At 43.2% G+C, this 25,716-nt stretch overlaps 1 protein-coding gene across 1 annotated transcript in view; it reads right to left on the reverse strand.

Annotated features, from left to right (window-relative positions):
* Window positions 1-15,959: 15,959 nt before the first annotated feature.
* The window catches only part of SLC2A13 (solute carrier family 2 member 13), a 322,896-nt gene continuing 313,139 nt past the window's right edge, over window positions 15,960-25,716 (reverse strand). The window contains exons 8-10 of the mRNA XM_048836305.2: window positions 25,072-25,193; window positions 24,780-24,932; window positions 15,960-23,254 (exon numbers count right to left, since the gene is read on the reverse strand). Coding sequence (XP_048692262.1) covers window positions 23,028-23,254; window positions 24,780-24,932; window positions 25,072-25,193 — 502 coding nt within the window. The 3' untranslated portion in view covers window positions 15,960-23,027. The remainder of the gene's footprint in view (window positions 23,255-24,779; window positions 24,933-25,071; window positions 25,194-25,716) is intronic.

Below are 25,716 nucleotides of genomic sequence, written 5' to 3' on the forward strand. Positions count from 1 at the left end.
TGCAAGCAACAAGGACACTCAAAAGACTGAAGGCTCCAACAGAGGAGACTGGCTCAGGTTTCAAGGATGAAACCTGTGTACTATGAACTGCAGTATCCACTGGGGTGAGATAAACTTCTTAAGCTAGATGTTCCCCAGTCTAATAGGGTTCAGAGTTTAGACTGCATGTTTATATTTTATTTTATTTTGGTAACCACTCTGACCTTTTGCCTATCACTTATAATCACTTAAAATCTCTCTTTTGTAGTCAATAAACATGTTTAACTGTTTATTTTAACCAGTGAGTTTGCCTGAAGTGCTTGGTAAATCTGCTCAAGTTTACAAAGTCTGGTGTATATCCACTTTCCATTGATGAAGTGGTGAATTAATTAATAAACTTGCATTGCTCAAGAAAGGGTCTTGAGCAGTGCAAAACAATATATTTCTGAGCTTCAAGGCTGGGAGCTGGGAGAATTTGGATGGTGCCTTTCTCTGTGTGATTCATGAGTGGCTCTGGGAGCATTCATGCAATCTAGCTGGTATAGGGCGCCACATGTGGTTGTGCTGAGTGAGAACAGTGCCTGGAGGGGTTTGCTGCTTTTCACTAGCAAAGCATTGTGAGAGACAGTCTGGAGAGTTAAGGGGGCACAGCAGTCCCACAGTCCTAGGCTGCACCCTGAATCATAGAATCATAGAATATCAGGGTTGGAAGGGACCTCAGGAGGTCATCTAGTCCAACCCTCTGCTCAAAGCAGGACCAATCCCCAATTTTTGCCCCTGATCCCTAAATGGCCCCCTCAGGGATTGAACTCACAACCCTGGGTTTAGCAGGCCAATGCTCAAACCACTGAGCTATCCTTCCCCCCAAAAAAGGAAGATTAGTGGGAGCAATAGCATGGGCTTTGGTGCTGTTCTCGTGTGAAAAGATTAAATAGGACATCTCTTTAAGAAAAATAATTACCCCCAAAGTATCATGTTACATTGTGGCCATCCAACATCTTGACAGATGAAAAGAGACACGACAAAGTTGGTCCCTCAGTGGTGCTTAGCAATGGTATGGGAAAAGAGCCAACTGTGCGAGCAGCAAACCGTTCCCAGAGTGGCTACAGGTTCATTTGCCAGATGGAGCCTGAAGCATACCCTGATTCCTGACTTGCCTATAGGCCTCAGCCTGCGCTCTCTGATGGCTCTCTATGGTGACTGCACCAGCCTTACCCCGGCTTCTCCAAACTGAGCGACTGTGGGCAGGATTTTCCCAGTTGTCAGTGGGAATGCTGAATTTCTTGAGACCTTTGATCTTGTGGCAGAATCAGAGCTTTGGCTTTCCTCTGCATTGTGGGCAGTTCTTAAGTTGGCCACAGAGCACAGCCTTTGGCAGATGATCTTGAGGCATACGCTCTACATGTCCCAACCAGAGAAACCAGCAAACGTCCAGTGTAGTCTGCATAGACTGTAGGCCAGTTCACTCAAGGAGCTCATTATTGCTGAGCCATTGGTCCGAAGTCACTCCAAAGATTTTTCTAAGACAACAGAGGAGGAAACTGTTCAATCTTCGCTTGGAGAATGTAACCCAGCTTTCACAACCATAAAGGAGGGTACTAAGGACATAAGCCTAATAGATGGACTCCTTTATGTTCAGGGCTAGCAACTTGTTGTTCCAAACATGTGTGGTAAGTTTGCCAAAAGTGACAGAAGCTTAGCCAATTCTAGCATCAAGTTTGCTGTCAAGGTGAAGTGAGCTGGTAAGAATTGAGCCAAGATAGCAGAAGTGATCCACGTTTTCCAGAGCTTCGTTATTGATAGAGATGTTGGGTGAAATGTTGGAACCTTGTGACATAACAACTGTTTTCTTGATCTGATTACCATGCCAAACTTGGTGCATGCATCTGAGAACTTGTTCATCCTGACCTGCAGTTCATCAGGTAAATTAGAGATGAATGCAGCGCTATCTGCGAAAAGCAGATTCCGAATAGTAAGCTGGGTGACATGCCATCTGCTCTTGAATTGTTTGATGTTAAACAAGCCACCATCCATCCTCAATTCAATTAATGCACCAGATATGTCATTTCCAAAGCTGTACTTAAGAAGAATAGAGAAGAAGATGCCAAAGTCAGTGGACACTAAGATGGCAGCCTTTCTTCATACCAGTATCAATATTAAACTCAGATCATGTTTCATTTTCATACTAGATGGTAGCCTTCATTCCCTCATGGAACTCTTTGAACAGGGAGAGCACCTTTTGTGGACAAATTTCTTGACAGCAAATCTAACACCATGTATTCTTGGTTCAGTGTCAGATTTCCCAGACCAGGAGAAGTTGTAATTTACTTCATCTAGTGATCCAATTTCCAAAAGCCTAATTTTACTGAATGCTGTAATATCAATGCCCAATTGATGTAGTTCTGTTTTCCAAAGTTCATAATCTTCCAGTTCAAGTCCAGTTAACGAGTGTGAACATTACATTAGAGGCTGTGATTCCTACATTTAGAATAGGTTACTCTTATCTCATACTTGCAGGATGATGTATTCATATCACATGATGAAATACTTTCCAGTCCATTAAAAATGAAGGAGGTTGTTAAACAGCATGTATTAGGGATAAATATTGTAAAATCAGTGGAGCATCATAACTTGGACCCAAGAGTCCTAAAAGAGTTGGCTGGGGAGAACTCTGGCCTGATGTTTTTAATATTTAATAATTTATATTTTAATATTTAATATTTATATTTAATATTTAAAACTTGGAATACTGAGGAAATTCCAAAAGACTGGAAGGATGCTACTGTTGTGCCACTATTCAAAAAAGGCATATAGGGTTACTAGGGTAAATATAGGTTGGGTATCTAGACATCAATTTCAGGCAAAATAATAAAAAAGGCTGATATAAAATTAAATTGATAAAGGCTTAAAGGACCGGAATATAACTAATGCCTGTCAATATGGTTTTATTGAAAAGAGATCCTGTCAAACAAATGATGAGACAACAAGTTTGGTTGACAAAAGTAACCGCCTAGATGTAACATAATTAGAATTTTGTAAGATGCTTGAATTAGTGTCGCATAATATTCTGATTTAAAAATTAGCAGTATACAATAAATCATACATTAAATTAATTCACAACTGGCGAACTGACCGCTCAAAAAGTAGTTTTCAATGGAGAATCATCACTGAATAGTTTACAGTGGTGATCTGCAGGAATTGGTGCTGGGCCCAGTGCTGCTATTCAACATTTTCATCAATGATCAGGAAATATATACTGCGGACAAAATTTGCTGATGACATACAGATAGGTAAACAGTTATGCAGACTGGGCAGTCATATGGAGCAATCTGGATTGCTTGGTAAGGTGGGCCCCGTCAAACAAAATGTATTTGAATATAGCCAAATGCCTAGTTCTATATCTAAGAGCCAGTGTTGGTGTTAGCCCATTGTGGGCCCTAAGTAGGAATATTTTTGTCCCTCCCCAAACACCACATACTAATAATTAATAGGGGGCCCTCTTGAGCTGCTCAGGGCCCTAAGCAATTGCTTAGTCTGCTTATGCCTAGCGCTGGATCTGCTAGGAGCAATGAACACAGGCCATACTCACAGAATGGGGGGGCTATATCCTGGAAAGCAGTGACTCTGAAAGCCTTAAGGGGCCAAAGTGGACAAGCAACTCAACATGCCCTTGTGCTGGGATGCAGTGGCAGAAAGGGCTGATGCGATCCTTGGATGTATAAACAGGGAAGTAGTGAGTAGGAGCAGGGAGTGATTACCTCTGCATTTGGCATGGTGAGCCTGATACTGGAATATTGTGACCCGTTCTGGGTTCTGCATTTTAAAAAGGATGTTGAAAAACTGGCGAGGGTGTAGAAAAGTGGCACACAAATTACTCGGGAGTAGGAGAAAATGCCTTGCAGCAGGGGTCCTTCAGCAACCTTTGGCACGCGGCCCATCAGGGTAATCTGCTGGCGGGCCACGAGACATTTTGTTTACGTTGACTGTCCACAGGCATGGCCCCCCACAGCTCCCAGTGGCCGTGGTTCACCATTCCAGGCCAATGGGAGCTTCAGAAAGCGGCGGCCAGCATGTCCCCATGGTTGCCGACCCCTGTCTTACTGTGACAGATTTAAAGACCTCAATCTGTTTAACTCATCCAAGATATGATTGAGAGGTGACTTGATTACAATGTATAAGTACCTTCATGAGGGAAAAAATACTGGATACGAAAGTGCTCTTTCGTCTAATGGAGAGAGGCATAACAAGACCAACTAGCTGGAAGCTGAAGCCAGACAAGGAGAACCAAGGTACACATTTTAAACAGTGAGGGTGACTAACAACTAGAGTAACTACCAGGGAAGTGGTGAAAGCCAGACATGTATGAGCCTAACACAAGTTATTAGGGTTAATACTGGGGTAGCTGGAAGAAATGAAAGGATTTGTAATATACAGGAGCTCAGACTAGATGACCTAACGTTCCCTTCTGGTCTTAAACGATGAATCTATAATATAAATCTTCTTATTTTTGTCAGCTACACGGCTGCACATAGCACAACGGGTCTTGAAAACACACTTGCCCCTGGGCTGACAACTGGTATTTTACATTTCAGCTCTGTGAGTCAGAACCCTCTGAACACTGGGGATTATAAGAGCAATGCCAGATGCCTTGTCTTTCTCGCTCGGCATCTGGAGCATCCTCAGTGCAGCAAGAATTTTCTTTTATGTACAGTTCCATTTTACCTGGTAAGTGTAAGTATTTCCTGTGAAATACGCTGATGGCCAAAAAGACAGTTTTAAGATACTGGAAAAAACCTGTATATAGCTTTGCTTCGCTGCGCTCCCGGATTTAGCTAATAGCCGAAGAACGCCCTTTGTAGCCTGGTACCCATGACACTATTTGGAAATGCCTGCTGAAATTACAGTACAAGTAATTAAGCTGTTGCAGGCACTTAGACTATGTAACCCCCCCGCATCCTACAACCTAATATGGGCTGTGGGATAGGTGCTGGGACCATCCTCCTGACTTACTCCAAGGCCTCTCATCCGTACTCATTCTCCTTGGTCTCTGCTACTTTTTGACACTGGAATTGCAGTTTTGCCAGGAGACCTCCTTCTCCCAGAGAAACCAGGTCTCTGTGTGTTCCTGATTCTCCTCTTGATGACCACTCCTTCCATATCTCTTGCTTTCTCCCTCTGACATCCATCAGGGTTTTGTTCTCAATTGTCTTTTCTCCTGGCACCCTCATTTTCTTGGCAACCTAATCCAATCCCAGAGTTTCATCTATCACCATCACTCTGAAACTTTGCAAATTAACTCTCCACCCCAGCTTTTCCCTTGCTGTCTGGTCCTGGCTGTATCGCCATCTGCTCCTTTGAGTCTCCTGGATTCTTTGCTGCTTCCTCAAACATTGCCTTGCACCCTTCTGCCCCTTTCTCTTTTGCCATCTTCAGTGGGACACAAGCACATGCCTAAAGACTTTGTTAAATAGGGGTGGGCTGCAACATGTGGTTAAATGCTTGACTGAATTGAGGCCCTGCCGTGGACCCACAGCCTACCGCAGCAGTGTAAGATCAGCCTCTACTGAATATCATCCTCATCGCTGGATGAGGCTTTCATGCTGGAAGCTTCCTTCCTGGTATTGAATGACTAGAACTCTACCAAGAGCTCCTGAAAAGGATAGTTACATTTGAGGGTATTCGGATGGAGTTGGTGGAGGAGAATCCTCATAAGGTAATCCTTCCTGTAAATGAGAATCCATAAATATAAATAAATAGTCCCATCAAGTCACCGGGGCAACGCCCTTTCTTCTGTTTCATCCAGGGTTAAGTTCATGGAGTGCAAAACAGGTTCTAGACCAGAAGCTTGAGCAGTTTGATTCACACTCTGCAGCGGGCTCACTGTTATGGTGAATAAAAGGAACTGTCAAGGTCAAGCTGAGTCTACCTTCCAAGAAAAGGAAGCCAATAAAGCTAGATCTCTTTGGGAGAAAGATTTATTCACTTGCAGGGTTACAGCTTCACATTGCCAACCCCGGCTTGGCCCAGTATGACTATTCAAATTGGGCAGCAATGTCTCAGTTCAAGGATGAATTGCCTGAAAGCGATAAGGAACAGTTCCAGCCCCTCTTGGTAAAGTCATCTGGTTTCTCATTCAGCTCTGCAGGCTTCCTTGTATGCAGCCAATTCTGCAGCGAGAGCCATGGCAACAGCAGTAACTGTGTGCCATTCCTCATGGTTGCAGTCGTCAGGGGTCCTGCAAAAGTACTGCAGGTGACTGAAGACCTTCCTTTGGCAGTCTATGCTTTATTTTCCTCCCAGACTGAAGAAGCTTTACACACATTAAAAGACTTGAGAGCAGTCTCAGATTCCTAGGCTTATACATGCTGGACTCAAAGAGGACAAAATATCAGCCTCGATTCCAGATGAGATAGCAGTTCTACCCCTACAGACTGCCTTAATGTTCTAGGTGCAAAGAGCTCAAAGAAGGAGGCCTCCCTGTTCTATCTCCTCAGTTACTTCATTGAGGCAACCACAAACCTGTAAGCAGCCTGTTTGTCCCTTCTGTCAAGGATAGAATGCCTAGCAACTCTGATCTCGCCGGCTCTCTCCGTCGATTTGGAAACAGGTTGTTCCATTTCCTAAAAGCATGACTTGCCATCAACTGAGTGCTTTGCACAGTGGGATCAGGATATACCTTACTGTTTATTTCTATCCCCGTGTCTCAGCCCCTGTTCAAGGACCCATCTTACGAAACTGTGCAAAGTCAAGAAGTGAAGATTCTACATTCTTTGGGAGCTAAAGAGGAAGGGCCTCCTCAACAGAGAGGCAACATTTTAACTCCCAATGTTTCCTAATGCCCAAAGCCAGAAGGGTTCAAACCCACTGCAGACTTTCAGAATTTAAACAGATAAATGTTAACATTCCACATGGTTTCCCTTGCTTCTATTATCTCCTCTCTAGATCTGGGAGATTGCGCTCAATTTACAGGATGTCTACTTCCATGTGACAATCCATCCTGGCCACAGGAAGTTCGTAATGCTCATGGGAGGAGGAGATTACTCTACCAGTCCATCATTCTACCCTTCAAAAATCATAAGCACAACAGTTTTACCCTAGTGCACGGTGGCAGCCTATCTCCACCAAAGGGACATCCTTACCTGGTTTATTGGTTGGTACAAGATCACTCCAGTCATCAGATAGAGGCCATAATCCATCTGAATCTCCTGTTCAGCATTTTGGGTCTGAAAATAAACAGAGAAAAGTCACTCTTGTAACCTTTTTAAAGAATAGAATTAACTGGTGCGGCTCTGGATTTGACCTTGGCCATATAGAACCGCTCTGTGTTGTTTAACATCAGCCACAAACCACAGTGAGGAATTGCCTCAGGCTCCTACGTCACATGTCTGCTTGTATATATATGACCCCTCATGTCAATCTGCACCTCTGCAGCCATGTATACATGGCTCAAATCAGTCTACTGCCCTCAGGTTCACCATCATTTTGGTATATATTAACAGGAGTGTTGTAAGCAAGAAATAATGCTGAATCCTTCCATTTTATTCAACATTGATAACTGTGTCCAGTTCTGGGCACCACCCTTCAGGAAAGATGTGGACAAATTGGAGGAAGTCCAGAGAAGAGCAACAAAAATTATTAAAGGTCTAGAAAACATGACCTATGAGGAAAGATTATTTAGTCTGGAGAAGATAAAACTGGTGGTGGGGGGGGGGGGCAGAGTTATGATAATAGGCTTCAAGTGTGTAAAAAGTTGTTACGAAGAGGATAAATTGTTCTCCTGAAGAAGAAATACTGAGTTTAAATTTCAGGAGGGAGATTTAGGAGACATTAGGAAAAACTTCCTAACTGTAAGAGTAGTTAAACACTGGAAAAAATTACCTGGGGAGGTTGTGGAATCTCCGATATTGGAGGTTTTTAAGAACAGATTAGATAAATACATATTAAGGGTGAGATAGATAATACTTAGTCCTGTGAGTGCAGGGGCCTGGACTAGATGATCTACTGAGGCCTCTTCCAGTCCTACATTTCTATAATTCTATCTAGACATGTTATTATGCTATTATGTTATTATAACACCAGACAGGGTGTTATCATCTCTGAATTGATGGATTAGTCAGGACAATGTATGCGGGGGGAGTCCCCTTCTCTCCATCTCTCCCCTCTTTGGCAATATATGCTTCAATTATGGGTGGGAAGCCCATTTGGGTGATCTTCAGGCTCAAGGCTTGTAGGTCACCCATGAGGCCAGGTTACATATAAATGTTCTTGAGCAGCATGCAGTATTCCAGGTGTGTCAACAGTCCAGAATATCTTGGCAGACCACCCCCACCTGAGCAGATCCTTCACCCTGGACCACAAATCGTCTCTTAACACAACAGTTCTAGGATCAGTGTTTTGGATAGTAGAATTTCTGAGAGAAGATTCATTAGCAACTCATTAGAACAGGCAATGTCTCCAGTTCCGTTTAAGAGTAGGTCACAGTCCTGGGTCGATCGCTGACACTTTTCTCTTCCCATGAGGCAAGGCCATGCTGAAGGTGTACCCACCAGTGCCACTCATTCCCATAGCTATTGTCAAGCTGAAGCAAGAACGAGGCAGAATGTTTCTCATATCTCCAGCCTGGCCAAGGCAGCCTTGGTATTCGAATCAGCACAGGCTATCCACCAGAGAACCCTTGCTTCTGTCACTAAGCAAAGACTTGATTGCCTAACATCACGGGGGGGAGGGGTATTACACCCTAATCCTTGGGTGCTACACCTCACAGTGCGGTTCATTAGTGGTTAAATACAGAAGAGGTGGGCTGTTCAGTGGTAGGTCAGAATATCCTTCTTAATAGCAGGAAGCCTTCCATGACCTCTAATTACCTTAGTAAATGGAAGTGTTTCTGCTTCTGGATGGCTAGCCACAATGTGGCTAATTCACAATTCAAAAGATTTTGGACTCTCTTTTATATCTCAGAGAATCAGGATTATGAGTCAGCTCTATTAAGGTGCATCTGGCTACAATTTCAGCCTTTCAACTCTGTATTTAGGGAAGGACTGTTTTCTCCAAACCTACAACAACCAGATTTCTAAAAGGTCAGGTTGTTTCCACCTATCAGGGATCCAACTCCACCTCAGGATTTCAATTTAGTGCTGTCAGCACTTATGGGTCCTCTTAGCCTCCTGCTTGTTATTATACGGCTCAGTAAAAGTGGCCTTCTTAGTGGCCATCGTCTCTGCTAGAAGAGTGGGGGAATTGCATGTCCTGGTAATGGATCCCCCATACACTATAGTCAGGACAATGTGAAGCTTAGGCCCCACCCCAAGTTTCTTTTCAGTTTGGTGTCTGATTTCCACCTAAATCAGTATAAGGAGTTGCCTGTCTTTTTTTCAAAGTCACAGGCTCATGAGGATGAACAAAAGCTGCACACTTTAGATGTATGCCAAGCGGTAGCTTTTTAGACCAAAGCTTTTTTTTGGTCTCTTCTCAGCTCTTCATAGCTTATGTGGAACGAATGAGATGAGAGGACATCCTATTACAACACAACCACTCTCGAAATGGATTACCAGTTGCACTGTCAAGTGCTATGCTGCCAAAAGTATCATGCCTCCCATGATGCTGTCAGTACATTCAATCCGAGCACTCTCAGCTTCTGTGGCGTTTGTGAGCAAGGTCCCTGTTGTGGATATCTGCAGCGCAGCAATGTGATGCTTGGTCCACACGTTTATCAGATACTATGCCATTATAGTTGCATCCAGGGAAGAGGCAAAAGACAGAAAAGGGTCCTATAGTCCCTCTTCTAATGAGGCCCCCTAGCCCCACCTCCATTTATAAGGGCTTGGGAATCACCTACATCGTAACAGACATACGCAAGCACTCAAAGAATTAGAAGTCACTCACCTTCTCATCACTGCTATTCTTCGAGATGTGTTACCCGTGTCCTTTACAGGACCCACCCTCCTTCCCCAACGCATTGGAGTCTATCGTCAGGATCCCGGTGTGAAGGAACCGCAAGGTTGTGCACTTATATGCCCTTGAGGAAGCCAGGGTTTATGTGGGGCTCTATCAGCATTGGAGCACACGACACCCGCCCCTACAACATCATGGGCATGTGCAGCACATCTTGAAGAACACCAGTTAGGAGAAGGTGAGTAACTATTTCAACCCTTTCAAAACACCCCATTTCTTGATTCGCTGTATTAATTCTATTAAAACCCAGATGGGAAATGTTCTCGTCTGAAATCCAAAAGAACGATAAAATCAATACTGCTAATTGTGGCAGATGACTGCTGTGTGTAAAGAAGTGACTTATACCAAAAGACTTCAAAAGGTCCACTTCTGCAGGTCTTCTGGATAAAACCCTCCCCAAGAGTTCAGTGGGGTTTTTTGCCCCAGAAGGTATATCTGACCATACTGCAGTTATCCTTCTTAAAAGGAGTATTTGAAAGCTGTTGAATATTAACTTCAGCAGTGCTCCCGTTTTAATATTGCACTGGATACGTGCGCTGGTCTGTACAATGGTTGAAGAGAGAGTTCCTAAACTGAAGACCTTACAGGCGCGAGTACAATACAGAACATACACAGGTGGCCTGTGGTCTTTAGAGAGAGAATGCTTCCTGGAATAAGTGGATCTCCAGGAACTTTGGAAGCAGCAGAGGAAGCCCACTTATTACAACTACACTGATCTCAGCATTGAGGAACCACATATGAAGATGCGTGTCCTGTGCCAGCTCCCAATCCTGCCTGAGGCTGTGCCCCCTTCAGCATAATCCAGCATAAGGCTGAGAACCTCCCCCCACAATACCTCCTTGCTGGGGTCCCACCAGCTCCAGCTTCCTCACACCTGAACCTCCTTCGTGGGCTGGGGGAGAACGAGGAAGAGTTGCTGGAGTAGTCTGTCCTCTGTCGCTGGTGTTCTGCTCGGTGCTCAGAGCCTGTGGAGGGGACTGGCAGGGCAGGAGCCGAGGTTCCATAGAACAGCATCCTGTCTACCCAGTGCGGGAGCAGAGCAAATCCTAGTTATGTGGCTGCAGCTGCAGCTCCTCCTCAAAGCCCAGCTGACCAGCTCAACAGGAGGAAGTGCTGAGCTGCAGTAACCAACAGGGAGACTGCCCCCTCCTCCTCTCTGCTGCATCCCCTGCTACCAAAGGGGAGTAAAAGTTGGGGTGGGTGCAGTATGGTCCTCTGCAAGATGAACGCCGGGTAGGCAATGTCCTTTCTGGTTTAACTTAAATCAATTTTTAAATCATAGAATCATAGAATATCAGGGTTGGAAGAGACCTCAGAAGGTTCATCTAGTGCAACCCACTGCTCAAAGCAGGACCAACCCCAACTAAATCATCCCAGCCAGGGCTTTGTCAAGCCTGACCTTAAAAACCTCTAAGGAAGGAGATTCCACCACCTCCCTAGGTAACCCATTCCAGTGCTTCACCACCCTCCTAGTGAAACAGTGTTTCCTAATATCCAACTTACACCTCCCCCACTGCAACTTGAGACCATTACTCCTTGTTCTATCATCTGCCACCACTGAGAACAGCCTAATTCCATCCTCTTTGGAACCCCCTTTCAGGTAGTTGAAGGCTGCTATCAAATTCCCCCTCGTTCTTCTCTCTGCAGACTAAATAAACCCAGTTCCCTCAGCCTCTCCTCATAAGTCATGTGCCCCAGCCCCCAAATCATGTTCGTTGCCCTCTGCTGGACTCTCTCCAATTTGTCCACATCCCTTCTGTAGTGGGGGGCCCAAAACTGGACACAATACTCTAGATGTGGCCTCACCAGTGCTGAATAGAGGGGAATAATCACTTTCCTTGATCTGCTGGCAATGCTCCTACTAAATGGATTTAGTTAACCCAGTGCAAATGCCTGTTTGGACACTCCGTTTTGTGGGGGAGGGATTACAAGTGGTTTATTTCAGTTCAGTTTAAATCTGTTCCTAATCTACTGAAGCCAGATTGAATTAAGTCACGCTGAGGGTTTGTCTACACTATGAGGACTATTGTGACAGAGCTATGGCTCCACAGCTATGTCAGCATTACCCACTGGTGTAGATGCAGCCTACAGTGACGGAAGGGGTTTGTCTGTCAGAGTATGAACACTACTTCTTTGAGTGACAGTAGCTAGGTCATGAAAACATTCTTTTGTTGACACAGATGTGTCTAAACTGGGTATTAGGTTGGCCTACCTACATCAGTCAGGCATGTGGAGTTTTATGCCATAGATACGCTAAGCTACATTTTAAATGTAGACCATGCCTGACACCCCCAAAATGAGTGACTGCACAGGGTTTTGGCCCAGTTTAATGTTTAACTAAATGGGATTATAATCACATTTTAAGTTCAACTGGTGCAACTTTCTCATGTGGACAAGCCCAAAGACACAGTCCCTGCTCTGAAGCAAAAGATAAAAAAGGCAGGGGGGACGGGGGAATGAACAAGCTACAAGAATATCAGTAGTAAGCTCACATGGCTACCCAGGTGAAGCCTGACTCCATTTTGCTAAGATCAGATCAAATGTTTTTGCTTAAACTTACCTCTCTTACCGTGTGCAGCAGCTTCCTGTTATTGTGGTAGAAATTGTAATGGCATCAGACAACAGGCAGGGGCATGTCTATGTCTCACAGGGAAAACGGAGTGAATGCAAATGCTGTCCTATGTGGGTGATTTGGGGTTAACTACAGCTCTGCAAAGCTTTGATGTTTATGGGTATGAGCCTGCAAAGCCTTACTCATATGGGCAATTGCACTCATGTCAATGAGAGTGAGCCTGGGCGCAGCACCGCTCACATCAGTACACGTTTGCAGCAGCTGGAGTCTCTCTGAGCAAAGATGTGTCCATTGATTGACCTGTAATTCGTCTTTGAAAGCTGCTGGGGCGGAGTGGAATGGGAGGTAGCACAGAAGAGGATTATTTGACTGTCCATGTTCTGTCCTTTTTCACTTTCCACACAGCTGATGTATGCCTATCGCGACAGGTCATTCAGAAAGGCTAGTGTCCATCACTTTGACAAGAAACCTAATCAAGCATAACCTGTCCAGATTAGCCTCCCTTTGCTCACTCATGGTGGTGAGCTCGGTCACACATAAAGGGGATTTGCTAAACAAGTGCCCTTTGCCACTCTCTCTTCTCTGAGCCCTGTTGCTTTGGGGTATGTGTTCAGCACGGCGCATGTGAAAAGACTGCAGCTTTGTCACAGCTATGAAAGGCGTCCATGATGTCTGACCTTTTGTGTGTGGGTAGAGGGACAAGACCAGACTCACTCAGTGTCTTGAGGGCTGCTCATTTAAAGCCTTGCTTTCCCGGGAGGGTTAGTGAGCAGGAGCTCACGGTGTTAGGGCTAGGGTGAATTGTCAAGATGGTGTGTGCACACGTGTGTCCGTCTCTGTGCATCCCATGGCCTCACTGGCTCAGCATTTTGGGGAAGTCATAAGGAGGGCTCCTTGACTGCGGCAGCGGCCAGCGTGGCTGACCCCAGGGCTGCCCAAGCAGCGGCTCTGGGGCCAGCTGCTCAGGTGGCCTCAGGGGCAGCCGGCCCTGGGGACTGCCTGAGCAGCGGCCGGTGCAGGTGACTCTAGGGAAGCGCCTGAGCAGCAGTCCTGGGGGGCGGCTGGAGCAGCCACTGCTCGGCAGCCCCTGGCAGCAGTCCCAGGGCAGTGTCGCCAGCTGCCGCCCCCTCCCCCACGAGCTGTGCTCCCCACCACTTTCCCCCTCCCGCGCGGCGGTCCCAGGGGCAGCCACTGCTTGTGCCACTGGCTCCACTCCCCCAAGCAGTGGCCCGCACCCCCCCAGCCAAGATTTAGTCAGGGGTATTTATAATATAAGTCCTGGACAGGTCATAGGCCATGAATTTTTGTTTATTGCCCACGACCTGTCCGTGACTTTTACTAAAAGTAGCCGTGACTAAACCATAGTCATAAGGCTTATGTAAGTTGGCTTCAGAGGGCGCTGCAGGGCCCTGCTCCCTTTGTAGACGCTGAGTCAGGGAAGCAGCGCTGAGGCGGCGGCCGTCGCAGTTGTGCTCCCTGCCCAGCCTCCTGCACGGCAGCATGGCTGAACCAGCAGCCACTGGGCTGAGAGGGTTAGCTGGTCGCTGTACTGTTCATTACCCATCAGCAGATGGCTCTGAACAGTTTCACCTGCACGTTATTTTAATTAAAATATGTACTCTGGGACACTGGGCAGTTTTGGCTACACATTTGTGACTTCTGCACCCTCCCTGGTCCCATAGTCAGACAAAGTATTGGAGTATAAATTGCCCCCCAAACCATTAGACTTTGTCATAAGCTAAGCAGAGCTACGCCTGGTCTGTACTTGGATGGGAGACCTGGAAGGCAGCAGTATTAGTGCGGCAGTAGGTGGCACTCTTCCCTTGCAATCAGTAGTAAAGCAATGCCACAGAATGATGTAAAGGAGGCATGGTGCTGGAGTTCCTTAATTCAGATGACACCTGATGCATTGACCATTTGTAGCCTTAAAGAACCTATGATACTTTTCACAAGGGTAGGTGGGTAAGCCACCATTACCCATGCCATATTCCATCCTGGATATTTACAGTCTGCCTACCTCAGTGCCACCTGTAATTGTAAGTGAAGTTATCATCATTAATTTCTGCTCCTAAAAACACTTGCAAGGAATCATATAATGGTTGCTGCATTTTGCTCAGGGAGGGCTGTGTTTCACGGCTGACCTGTGCTCCTGAGTTCCATTATACGTTTTATTTAAAGCCTCCAGGAAGGAAAGTGGACCCGTCAATTTTTAAGTGAGTGCTACCACCATCATTAGAAAAACACCCCATTTTTGAGATATCTATATAATAATATGAGCTGAGTGAAACCTTGTTATGCCTTGGAAAGCCCTGTTGAGATTGGTAGGTGTGAACTCATCCTTCAATTAACGTAACTGAAAACATATGCCCACCTAAGACAAAAGGGGTGTGTGGATCCACCCAGGAGCTTTTGGGCTGAGTATTGTTTTGAGAAGGGGTGGGGGCGAGTCTGAGAGAGCACACAGATATTGAGATAACAGACAAAAAGAGAGAGAGAGGCAAGGGAGGGAGGCAAGAAAAAAACAAGTAGGAGCCTGTAAGCACAATGTGACTCAGGAAAAAGCTAGAGTGAGTGCTTTTGGGTCTAATGTTGGCCAAGGGGGGCTGGTAAGCTGAGGGCTTGTCTACACTGGCAATTTACAGCGCTGCAACTTTCTCGCTCAGGGGTGTGAAAAAACACACCCCTGAGCGCAGCAAGTTTCAGCGCTGTGAAGTGCCAGTGTAGACAGTGCCCCAGCGCTGGGAGCCGCATTCCCAGCGCTGGGAGCCACGCCCCTCATGGAGGAGGTTTTTTTAGAGTGCTGGGAGACCTCTCTTCCACGACTACACAAGCCATGTTAAAACGCTGCCATGGCAGCGCTTTAGCATTGCCTGTGTAGCCTAGACCTAAAAAAACTGCTTATTTTGGTCTTGGTGAATTCTGCATTCAGAAACACAGGACGTTGTACATTCCTTGTAAATAAAAAAAGACTGCATCAAAGAAATACCTATCACCAATTTCTATTCCCAGCTATAACACCCCCAGGGCCCAAACTTTGGCTAGCCACTTGGGTCAAAAGGGGCAACAATAAGATTTCAGGGACTCTGAAGCCTAAAATGTCTATTGAGTCAGTGTGAAGTGATGGAACCTGCTGCAGGCATGTTTGAGAGCTCTTTTTGTTTCGAATATTCCCAGGTTCAACAGTGGGATTCATGGTTTATTACCATCCAGTTTTTAAGTTCTCAGCCATTTTTGGCTTTTTTACACACATGACTTTATAAATGACACTTGTATGTCATCTTGGGCTTTCAGCTACCAATGTTATTTAACAGCATAGCAATCAAATAGATTAAGAAATACTTTAATATCATCTAAGCCAATATTTATATCTCATTTCTAGCTCATCTTGCTCGATGGTTTGTTTTTCCAGCTATAAAAAGTTACTTAAATTCTAGTACAAATAAAACTCTTAGAAAGATTATGTAATTAACTATCTCACCTTTTATTTTGTTCATTTACAAGTCTGGCAATGACAATTCTCTGAAGATATTTATTTTTTATGTAAAGCCATTAGAACATAAAACAATCATTTAACTTTACATCACTGAAATTTCATAAAATGTACAACACTTTCATACATTATAGGCTTGTTTGGCTGCAAAAGGAAACAGCACATGTTCAACAGGCTGGTGAATAACATATTCACTTTAGTTTTGCCAAAACTCATTTCTTAAGTACTACATACTGTAACATGCAATCAGGGTTTAGTGTATGCCCACCAGCTTCACGTGTACGTGTTAGTAATAAGCACATCAATATAACTAAATTTAGTCTCTAATAACATTTTGTTTCAAGTATTCTAAATCTGACTTCATTAGAGAAATATCAAGTTAAAGATTCTGACAGAGTCTAAATGAGAAGTTGTTGTATATATAGGTCCTGATTCCCGGCTGGAGCCCGATCCAGCACAGCATGTAAACACGTGCTTAATTTCAAGCCTAATTCCACTGATTTCACTGGGACAACCCAAGTGCTTAAAACTGAGCATGTGATTATGTGTTCTGCTGGACTGAGACTGGTTTAAACTGCAGAAGGTCTGCGAAAGCATGAAACCACACTATTTGACATCAGCTAAGGATCTGTCCCACAAGGCTGAGCCTTTGTTCAGAAATCACGATGGTTACATTTTCAATCCTTTCTTAATTTTGCTGAATGTTTAAAGAAATGAGATAAGTTTGCTTGTATTTTAAGGCCTTCACAAACTTTATTTGTATTTTTAAGCATATGGACGTTTTTACTATTCTGTGTTATCCCTTGCTAGTCATATATATATGATAAAATGTCAAACTAACTTTTGAAAAGTAAAATCCAAATAAAAAGTGTACAGTTTAACAGAATCATATTTAGAGCTTTATAATTACACATGCCAAATCACTCAACTGTAACATACTGTACATCTATTACATAAAAACGTAAGGATTTACAGAAACTCTGGATTCATCAGGCCTGATTCTGGTCTAACTTACACACTGGTGTGATTCAGGAGTAACTCCATTGAAGTCAACTGTTGAGAAACTGGTGTAAGTGAGATTAGAAATGGGCCTTTAGTTAACACAAACAGATTGTGTGGCTAAAATATTTTCCTCTACAGTACTTTGCAACACCATTAACACTTTGTTACAAAACACCACAGTGACGATTATTGGCACATAAAAAACTCCTCTATGTGAGAACATACACAAAATACACAGGAACTGCCATTTTCTCTGACTTTTAAAATCTATATAGTTGCCTTTAGGGAGTCTCCCCCCCAATAACCCAAACAACAATATTTCTTCAACAATGTTCACCTAGAAGAGTTTACTGGTCTGACATTTTTAACACTGTCACAACCTAAACCACTTCATGGATTATGCTTAACTGTACTGTACACAAGGCTATGAAGTTTTATAGAAAACAACAAGTATTTTTGCACAAAAAAAAGTGACTTGTCTAAATCTGGAGAATAATTCAGAATCATTTTTATAGGCAGCAGCTACATGTAAGCTGTAAATGTTACCCGCAATAAAACAAGTTGCCATAAAGCACATATTGTGGATTATCTGCTTCTGGCCTGGTACACAAAGCTCTATTTTCTTCTAGATGAAAAGAACTGGGATTTGGTCAGTTTCAATCGCTCAGAAAAAGTGCACAAATATCTTTGCTTTTTTAAAGTGCTTAGCAGAACTTTGTTTTTTATACTAAAATATCTCTATAATGTGGAATGCGACATCTCTCTTTTGTTAAACAACGTCCGGACAATAAAAGCTTCTTTTTGTAAATTACAGGTAACATTAAAAACAAAAAATCCTTGTTAAAATAATGTTAAAGGTGAGAAACAAACAAACAGAATTATGAGTCTGGTCCATCTTATCCCATTGTACATAGCTACTCCTGCACACAGGGCCTGTTCCAAAGTCCGAAAAGTCAAAGGAAAGACTCCCATAAATGCAATGAGCTTTGGATCCTTATGGTCAAAACTTCTCTCCAGTGCCCAGCCCAAGAAACTCAGGGGAGCAATGGGGAGCTCCAGAGGAAAGGGAGCTCCCTCTTCGCAGATCTGCTCAAGCCCAGTGTTCCCCCCTTCCTATGAGAAGCTGGGACTGGAGGACATGTGGAGCAATTGCATCCTTCTTCCAACTCACTCCTGCCATGCCATCTCATTTCATGGGGCACACCTGCTCCGATGTTTATGGGAATAATCTGGGAAACTGGACTTCATGCCACACAAGGGGTGGCTTCTACCATTCTCTACCTTCCTACAAAGCAGAATTACAGCATTGCCCCTGCCAGACGCCCGTTCAACCTGCAAAGGAGGGGGCAGGATTTGCCCTTTTGGCACATTCGCTTTGCTGAATAACCTTGCATGCCCCCAACTCCCCGGTTAATAGAGGATTTATAATGAGGTAAGTAAAAGACAATTCCTTGTCCTCCTTGATGGGTGTCTCAACTGTAATGTTACTTTAAGAAACTTCTAATATGAAATATTTGATCTTTTTTCTCCAGCACTAACTCCTATACAAGAAAGACATCGTGACTTCCGTTTTATTCAAAAAGAAGTTAGCACAACAACATTTCTTTTCATGTCTCTTCCCTTATTACAAGGTTCTGACTTGCTATCACTACAACTCACACGATAAAAATTATCTCCTGTGTATGCTCAGCAACTACATTTCATTACTAAATGCTCTCTAAATGATTCCTGGAGGGCTTAGTCCACTTTAATGATTATCTTCAAAACCAAATTAAAAAGAACAAAAAACCAAAACCCCACAATTTGACCAGCAATTTGATGAGGGGCAGAAACAACTTGTAAATTACATGAAAGAAGCTTTAGAACTCTACAACAGGATTAACAAATTAATTTTTAATAAAATTTAAAAAAAATATGCATCTGGACTAACATCTCCTATACCTATTATCAGACCTACATGATCTGAAGCATCAGAGGTATGAAATTCCCCAAACTGTAAGTACGTAACTCATATGCCAATTTAGCCAAAATTATACCACCAATCCTACTTTAACTTTCCCGATGCCCCTGAATTAAACATGTAGTACGTGTGAAGAAATAATTTCACATCTTCTGCAGAAAGCTTTTAATAAAAATGACACTGTGCTTAGACATACTATTTACGTTCTTTTATAAATTAAAATCCTGTCATAAGAAATTATTCAGCTACATTGTATTTATATCTTTTTATCTGGAATGTTAGTAAGTCTACCCACACTATCAAAATCTCTTAGAACGTAAAATATGCACAAATATAAAAACCTGTTGCAAAATAGAAATATTTGTTTCATTTTCTTCATACATTATAAATGTTAACGGATTCTAAAAATAAAACCCTAATTATGTAAGATTAATTTCAAGTATTCAGTTGATCTTGTTTTTATTATAAATAATGCTTGGAATTATGTCTAATACTTATAAGAGCTGGAATATTATCTTTGTATAAAGCAATAGTAAAAGGAAGACTTAAATCCAACTCCACTGGGTGGGAAAAGAAAGTGACAGAAAAGAAGACAGTAGGTTTTGTGCCCTCATTACTCAGCTGCATTCACAGCTGAAATGCATTGTGTTTTTAGTCTCTATGCCTAGAGAGTAGGGAAATGTCATGCATGACTTTAGAAAATTGTCTACAATAAGATAAAAGTCATAAGTGTCAGAAATATAGCAGAGTACTGTGCACAGCGGGATGTAGTTTATGAGAACACCCAAGAAACACTGTTGACAAAGGATAATGGTCTTCTTTTGCTAAAAAGCCCCAGCATTTGCAGAAAAACAAGTCACTGATCTTGTGACAATTTCTATTACAGTCACTTTACTTCAGTTATGCCAAATGAGTGACAGCAGTGCAATAATTTTGTCTAATCATAGATGTTGGTGCAATAGAGTGACAGTTGATCACTAAAGCTATTAGAGATCAGCTGCATTTCAAGTAGCTTAGGCCCCAGTCCAGCAAAAGCACTTAAATCAATGGGACTAATCGCATGCTAAAAGTTAAGCACATTCTTAAGTGTATTGCTGGGTCAGGGCCTTAGGAGAGATACATGCTAAAGTCTGTCTCTATTCAGGGCAGCATTTAAACGTGTGCTTACATGCTGTCCTGAATAGGGATTCTTTTCTGAATCATGGCCTGGAGAATAGACTTTTGGGGGTCAGGCAGAAGCCAGGTTACCCATAAAAGTATTTAAGACTATCTTGTGCCCTCAGTGAAGGCTATACACTGGCAACAGTGTGCCTAATAGAGTGTACGTTTGAATTTGTACATGCTGCAACATTTTCAACATCTCATACTTGAGGGCATAAAAGTGTGGTGTGCCTAAATGAGAGCAGAGATCTGAGGCCTGGGAGCCTGGCCCTCTAACTGAGCAGGTGCACATTCAGAGTCCAATCATGCCAAAGCCCTCTGTTTATCATGCTTATTTCCTCCTTTTCCAAATTACAAGAGGGATGTTTTAAACCATTTGCTTTTTAAACAGTTCTTTTTGTTAACAGTTTTATAAAGTTAAAAAGACAGCCACACCCAACTCTGACAAAATACACAATTCAAAGAAAACTCAAGAAAAGCCCCTGTATAAAATTATATAGCGCAATATAAATCAGATCTAGCAAAGAGTTACAATACAAACTTATCACCCATGTGTGACCGACTACAATAATTAGGCAACCAATAACATTCTTGTTCTTAGAGAGCAAACCCACATTCAAAATATGTCTCTCAGTCCAGGAAAAGGCCACCAAACCTGTATCTATAAAACCCAACGATCTCATATAGTTTCATCAAAACTGTACAGCATGAAAAGAAAGGGATATGTGAAAAGGGATTTTTCCTCCATTCAGAATTTCAGGGGGTATGACTTTGAGCTTCCAACTTTTTTAAAAACTTATTTCTCTGAAGGATTAACTGGGTAAGGGGTAGAGAGGGAGGAAAATATCATGATATTTTAATGCAGCCTTATAAGATTCTACTTGCCAACACAAGTAATTTTTTTGGCAGGTGAATAAAATACCATTAATTTTTTCATTACCATGGTGAATGTGGGTGAGCAGCTTTTTGTGCCTGACGTGGTGAATTTTCCTGACAATTTTGCAATGCTTCATAAGACAATTAATGTGAGTAAATATCAGCATTTGAATACTGCTAATTTTCTTTTCAGATCCAAAGACACTGTATGAGTAAAGGGAGGAAAGACCTGCCAGAAATAATTTACTTTGCACATAAGACATAAATTGGAAGTGACATGTATATTAATGAGCAATGGGGCAGTGATTGCTGTGAACTTATCAACACAAGATCTTAACCCTATTTTTCTTCCTTTTTTTTTAAACTGATATTTGTGTTCAAAACTGGACACGTACCAGAATGCTCAGATGCACAAATGGGAATGAAAAATCACTTTTTTCCAGTTAACCTTTCCAGTTAAGGCCTTTAAGTGGCACTTATCAATATCTGTCAGTTTATTTGTCCAGGCAATCACGTTTAATTACACCTTACTGTGAACTTAAGGTCATTCTTTGGCAATTTAGCTCACTAATACCAACTACTGATCATAATATATGGTCAAAGATCAATAGCTGGATAGAGTAATATAACCGACATCCACTGTGCCACTAGAGTTGAAACACTGAGCAATTTAGTACAGACCGCTGGATATCACCGCAAAGAAACAAGAGTGGAATCCCATTAGGGAAACGTAGGAGATACATCTCTCCCATAAAGACAGAAGATATTTGTATTTTCAAACTGTGTGATAATTTCAAGTGATTATTCTACAGCATCCTGTTGATTTCTCATTCTGCTTATTTCATATTCAAGCTGCTGTGACAAAAACACCAAATATGTAGGGCTAGAGTCACAAAGGGATTAAGGCACCTAACTGCCACTTTGGGTACCTAAATCCCAGGATCAGGCACCACTGGGATTCACAAAACCCCTGCTCAGTTGCTGCCAAACCCTGTAGGTTCCTAAGATTTTGCATTAAAAGTTCCCCTTGGTGCTGATATTGTGCCTCTCAGTACATACACTGTGGCTCCCCTGTAGGTGTCTGGGTGCCTAAGCCCCAGTGCAAAGCACAAACCAGGGGAAGATAGGAATTCCTCCGCCTAACTCGCCTGTAGGGCCCAATCTTCGATGCATGCTCACGGGAGGAGGATGCAGAGGAGTACCTCACTCAACTTTTATCCCAGTGGCTAGGGTACTCATCAAGGATGTGGGAGTGCCCTGGTTCATGTTGCCCGTCCACCTGACACAGAGAAGGGTTTCAAATAGGGATCTGCCACCTCTCAGGTGAGTGCCCTAACTCCTGGTGAATCTCCAAGAGAGGGCTTGCAGCTGAGAATCCCAAGGAGAGGGAGATGCCTCCCTCCAGCCTGGATTTAGGTGCCAAACTCTCAGAGAGAGACATGCCTTAGGACACCCTCCCTCTCCCTGGCATCTCCCACTGGCTATAGGAATCCGCCTAGTGTGCTGGCTTTGGTGAATCCCATTCACAGGTGCCTATATCCCACCAGTCATTGTACAGGAAGCCTGAGTGCTTAACTCAAATTTTGTGAATCCCAGTGATTTTTTTAGGTGCCTAGAAGTTAAAGTTCTTTTGTGAATCCAGCCCCTGTTCCCAGATTTATTTTACTTTTATGAGTCATTTGGTTGCTGATTAGCTATTACATTATTTTAACTTTTGTCAAAAAAGAAAGATAAGGATATACAGTATGGCACACCATATGCATTTCATTTGGTATAATGCACAGATACCTGTATTGCACACCATAGGTAAATTCATACAATCGAAGAATTAAATCCCCTTTGGAAATCATTACTTTCCATGATCAGAAAACATTATTACACTTAATTTTCTCCCAAATGAAGTATTTTATTACATGAAGGCATTTGTAACTAGGCAGTAGAAAGGAGAACCAGACCAGAAGCAGGGCAGTGAGGTCACCAAGAGCTGCTCTTCCCCCAGAAGGCTTTTAAATGATTAATACATCAGCAGCTGAAAATTATTCCACATCAGAAGCATCATTGTCAGACAGATGATAATTACTTCCCTTCACCCGAATATATTCAATATACCTCCCTTCATCAGAATCTGAAATACCACATGTACATAGCCTGTTTTCAAACAAAGATTCAATTTCCTCTAGTTTTTTCCCTTTAGTCTCAGGAAGGCAGCCGTAGATGAAAATGAGTCCCATACCAGCAAACCCTGCATAGAGGAAGAATGCCCCTGCAATACAAAACAACACACATACTAGGTTACAGAACTTTATCCCTCCTGTCTTTACCATCTCCCACAGAAACAACAGAATTAGGAGGCTACAGAAATCAAAGAAGTTTGTGAAATATGAACTGCAGCATTACAATAAAGGAGCACATGTCTGTGGACATGAGAAAAAACGGCTTTTTTACATCACTCTAGAATAAATCAAATTAGTAAGGAGCAATACTCCACTTGATTTTAGAATAACATGGAAACTCAAACAGATCCTTTTAACTTCCCATCAGTTAAAAGAAATAGCAATAACATTACTGGAGGTCTGCAATAAAGAGACACGTGAAAGGGAAGGTTTGGCTTCCCCCGGGCTGAATGGGCCCTGAGGTGACCCAGAAAACAGAGAAACATCAACAAAAATAGCCAAAAGGATTACACAGATTAAACCAGACTTTTGAATTTACCCTATCCCTAATTACTATTTGCAATGACTGTATAACCACATGACTAGGCATGTGATGGTAATGACAAGAAGGGGAATCTCAGATACTACTATGTGATAAAAGTTGGCAAATGCTACCCTTTTAAATGGGCACCACAGTATTATACTAAACAGAAGGTTTCCCTCATTTTCCTCATTATAAATGATCTGTTTACATTCCCTTCTTAAAGAATGAAACTTACTAAACTAGTGTTAATCAAGAACTTGGCAGCTAAAATGGCATACCACAAAACAGCTAGTATATCATCATCTAAACCAGGGGTGGGCAAACTTTTTGGCCCGAGGGCCACATCTGGGTGGGGAAATTGCATGCAGGGCCAGGGGCCGGGGATTGGGGTGTGGAAGGGGGTGAGGTGTGCAGGAGGGGGCTCAAGGCAAGGAGTTGGGTCAAAGAAGGAGTGCGGAGTGTATGTGGAGGCTCAGGGCAGGGGGTTGGGGTACAGGAGGGGGGCAGGGTGCAGCAGGGAGCTCAGGGCAGGGGTTTGCGGTTCAGGGGGCTCAGGGCATGGAGCTGGGGGGCAGGGTGCAGGAGGGGTTCAGGTTCCGACCCGGCGTCGCTTACCTGGGGTGGCTCCAGGGTGACAGCGGCATGCACCAGAGCCAAGGCAAGCTCCCTGCCTGCCTGTCCTGGCCCAGCGCCGCTCTGGGAAGCAGCTGGCACCATGTCCCTGCGGCCCCTGGGAGGGGGGGGGCAGAGAGCTCCGCATGCTGCTCTTGCCTGTGGGTACCTCTCCCGAAGTTCCCATTGGCCGTGGTTCCCTGTTCCTGGCCAATGGGAGCTTCAGGGGAGGTACCCACAGGCAAGAGCAGCGCACAGAGCCCTCTGCCCCCCTCCCCCAGGGGTTGCAGGGATGTGGCAATCCCGCTGGCCAGATCCAAAGGGTGGCAATCCCACGGGCCGGATCCAAAGCCCTCATGGGCCGGATCTGGCTCGCGGGCCATAGTTTTCCCACCCCTGATCTAAACTGTAGTAAATCTACGTGCCATGTAAGAATGCAAATGTTATTACTGCAGATTAAGACATAAACAACATCTTACCATAGTATGTAAGGTATTCTGCTGTATGCAAAAATGTCAGTGACACCAGAACATTGAAAATCCAGTTTACACCAGATGAACATGCATTTCCTGTACTTCTAGCCCAAAGTGGATAGATTTCAGAATTTACTGTCCAGGGCATAGGTCCCATTCCTGAGAATTTAAAAAAAGATCAATTTTAGTATAACAATCAGACTGAACAGTAAGAGAAGCTTCAAGTGGTCTGACCATTAAGAACTTCAAATGTTTGCTATTTACTTAAAGCTATGTGCTAAAACAAGTATTTGCTTACCAGGTGCGAAGAAAACCAAGTATAAAATAAGGCCCAGAAGTGTTGTCCAAGAGTATGGAGTAGGGCAGAAATTATATGCCCAAAATAATTCTTCTGTTTTGAATCTGGTTTGATTTGAACATCTGAAAAATAACCATATAAAATAATCATTAGATAATTGTGTTCAGGGAAATTAGCAGCCTTTCAATACAAATGTGGTATCCGAATGTCTTAATGAAAAAAACAAGCAAATATATTTTCAAAACTTTTAATGTCAGATCAAGCAAGTATAAAGTTAGAAAACTGAATTGTTCCTTAATTTAATAAAGACATTTTGAGCCAAATGCTACATTCAAGTACATGCCTATTTCAAAACCATTCAAAGACATTTTGTGTTTGACATTGTGGCCCAAGGAATAGTAACCAGCGGCTCTGCACTTAAATACTGTACTCGTGTTCTTGGGGCCCAATCCTCCAATTCTTCAGACGAATAGTCTTTGCTACACATGAATAGTCCCATCAAAACCAATTCACATAAACATTACCCATCTGAGTAAGAGGTGCAGCATCAGGCCCATAAGCTGGAAGTGCTGCAACAGTAGCGTATTCATGCCAGAAGTGTGGGGTGCTAAACTTTTAACTCAAAGTACATAGTTTTTACACTGG

Source organism: Caretta caretta, chromosome 1, assembly GCF_965140235.1.
Source record: "Caretta caretta isolate rCarCar2 chromosome 1, rCarCar1.hap1, whole genome shotgun sequence".
Taxonomy (NCBI): Eukaryota; Metazoa; Chordata; order Testudines; family Cheloniidae; genus Caretta; species Caretta caretta.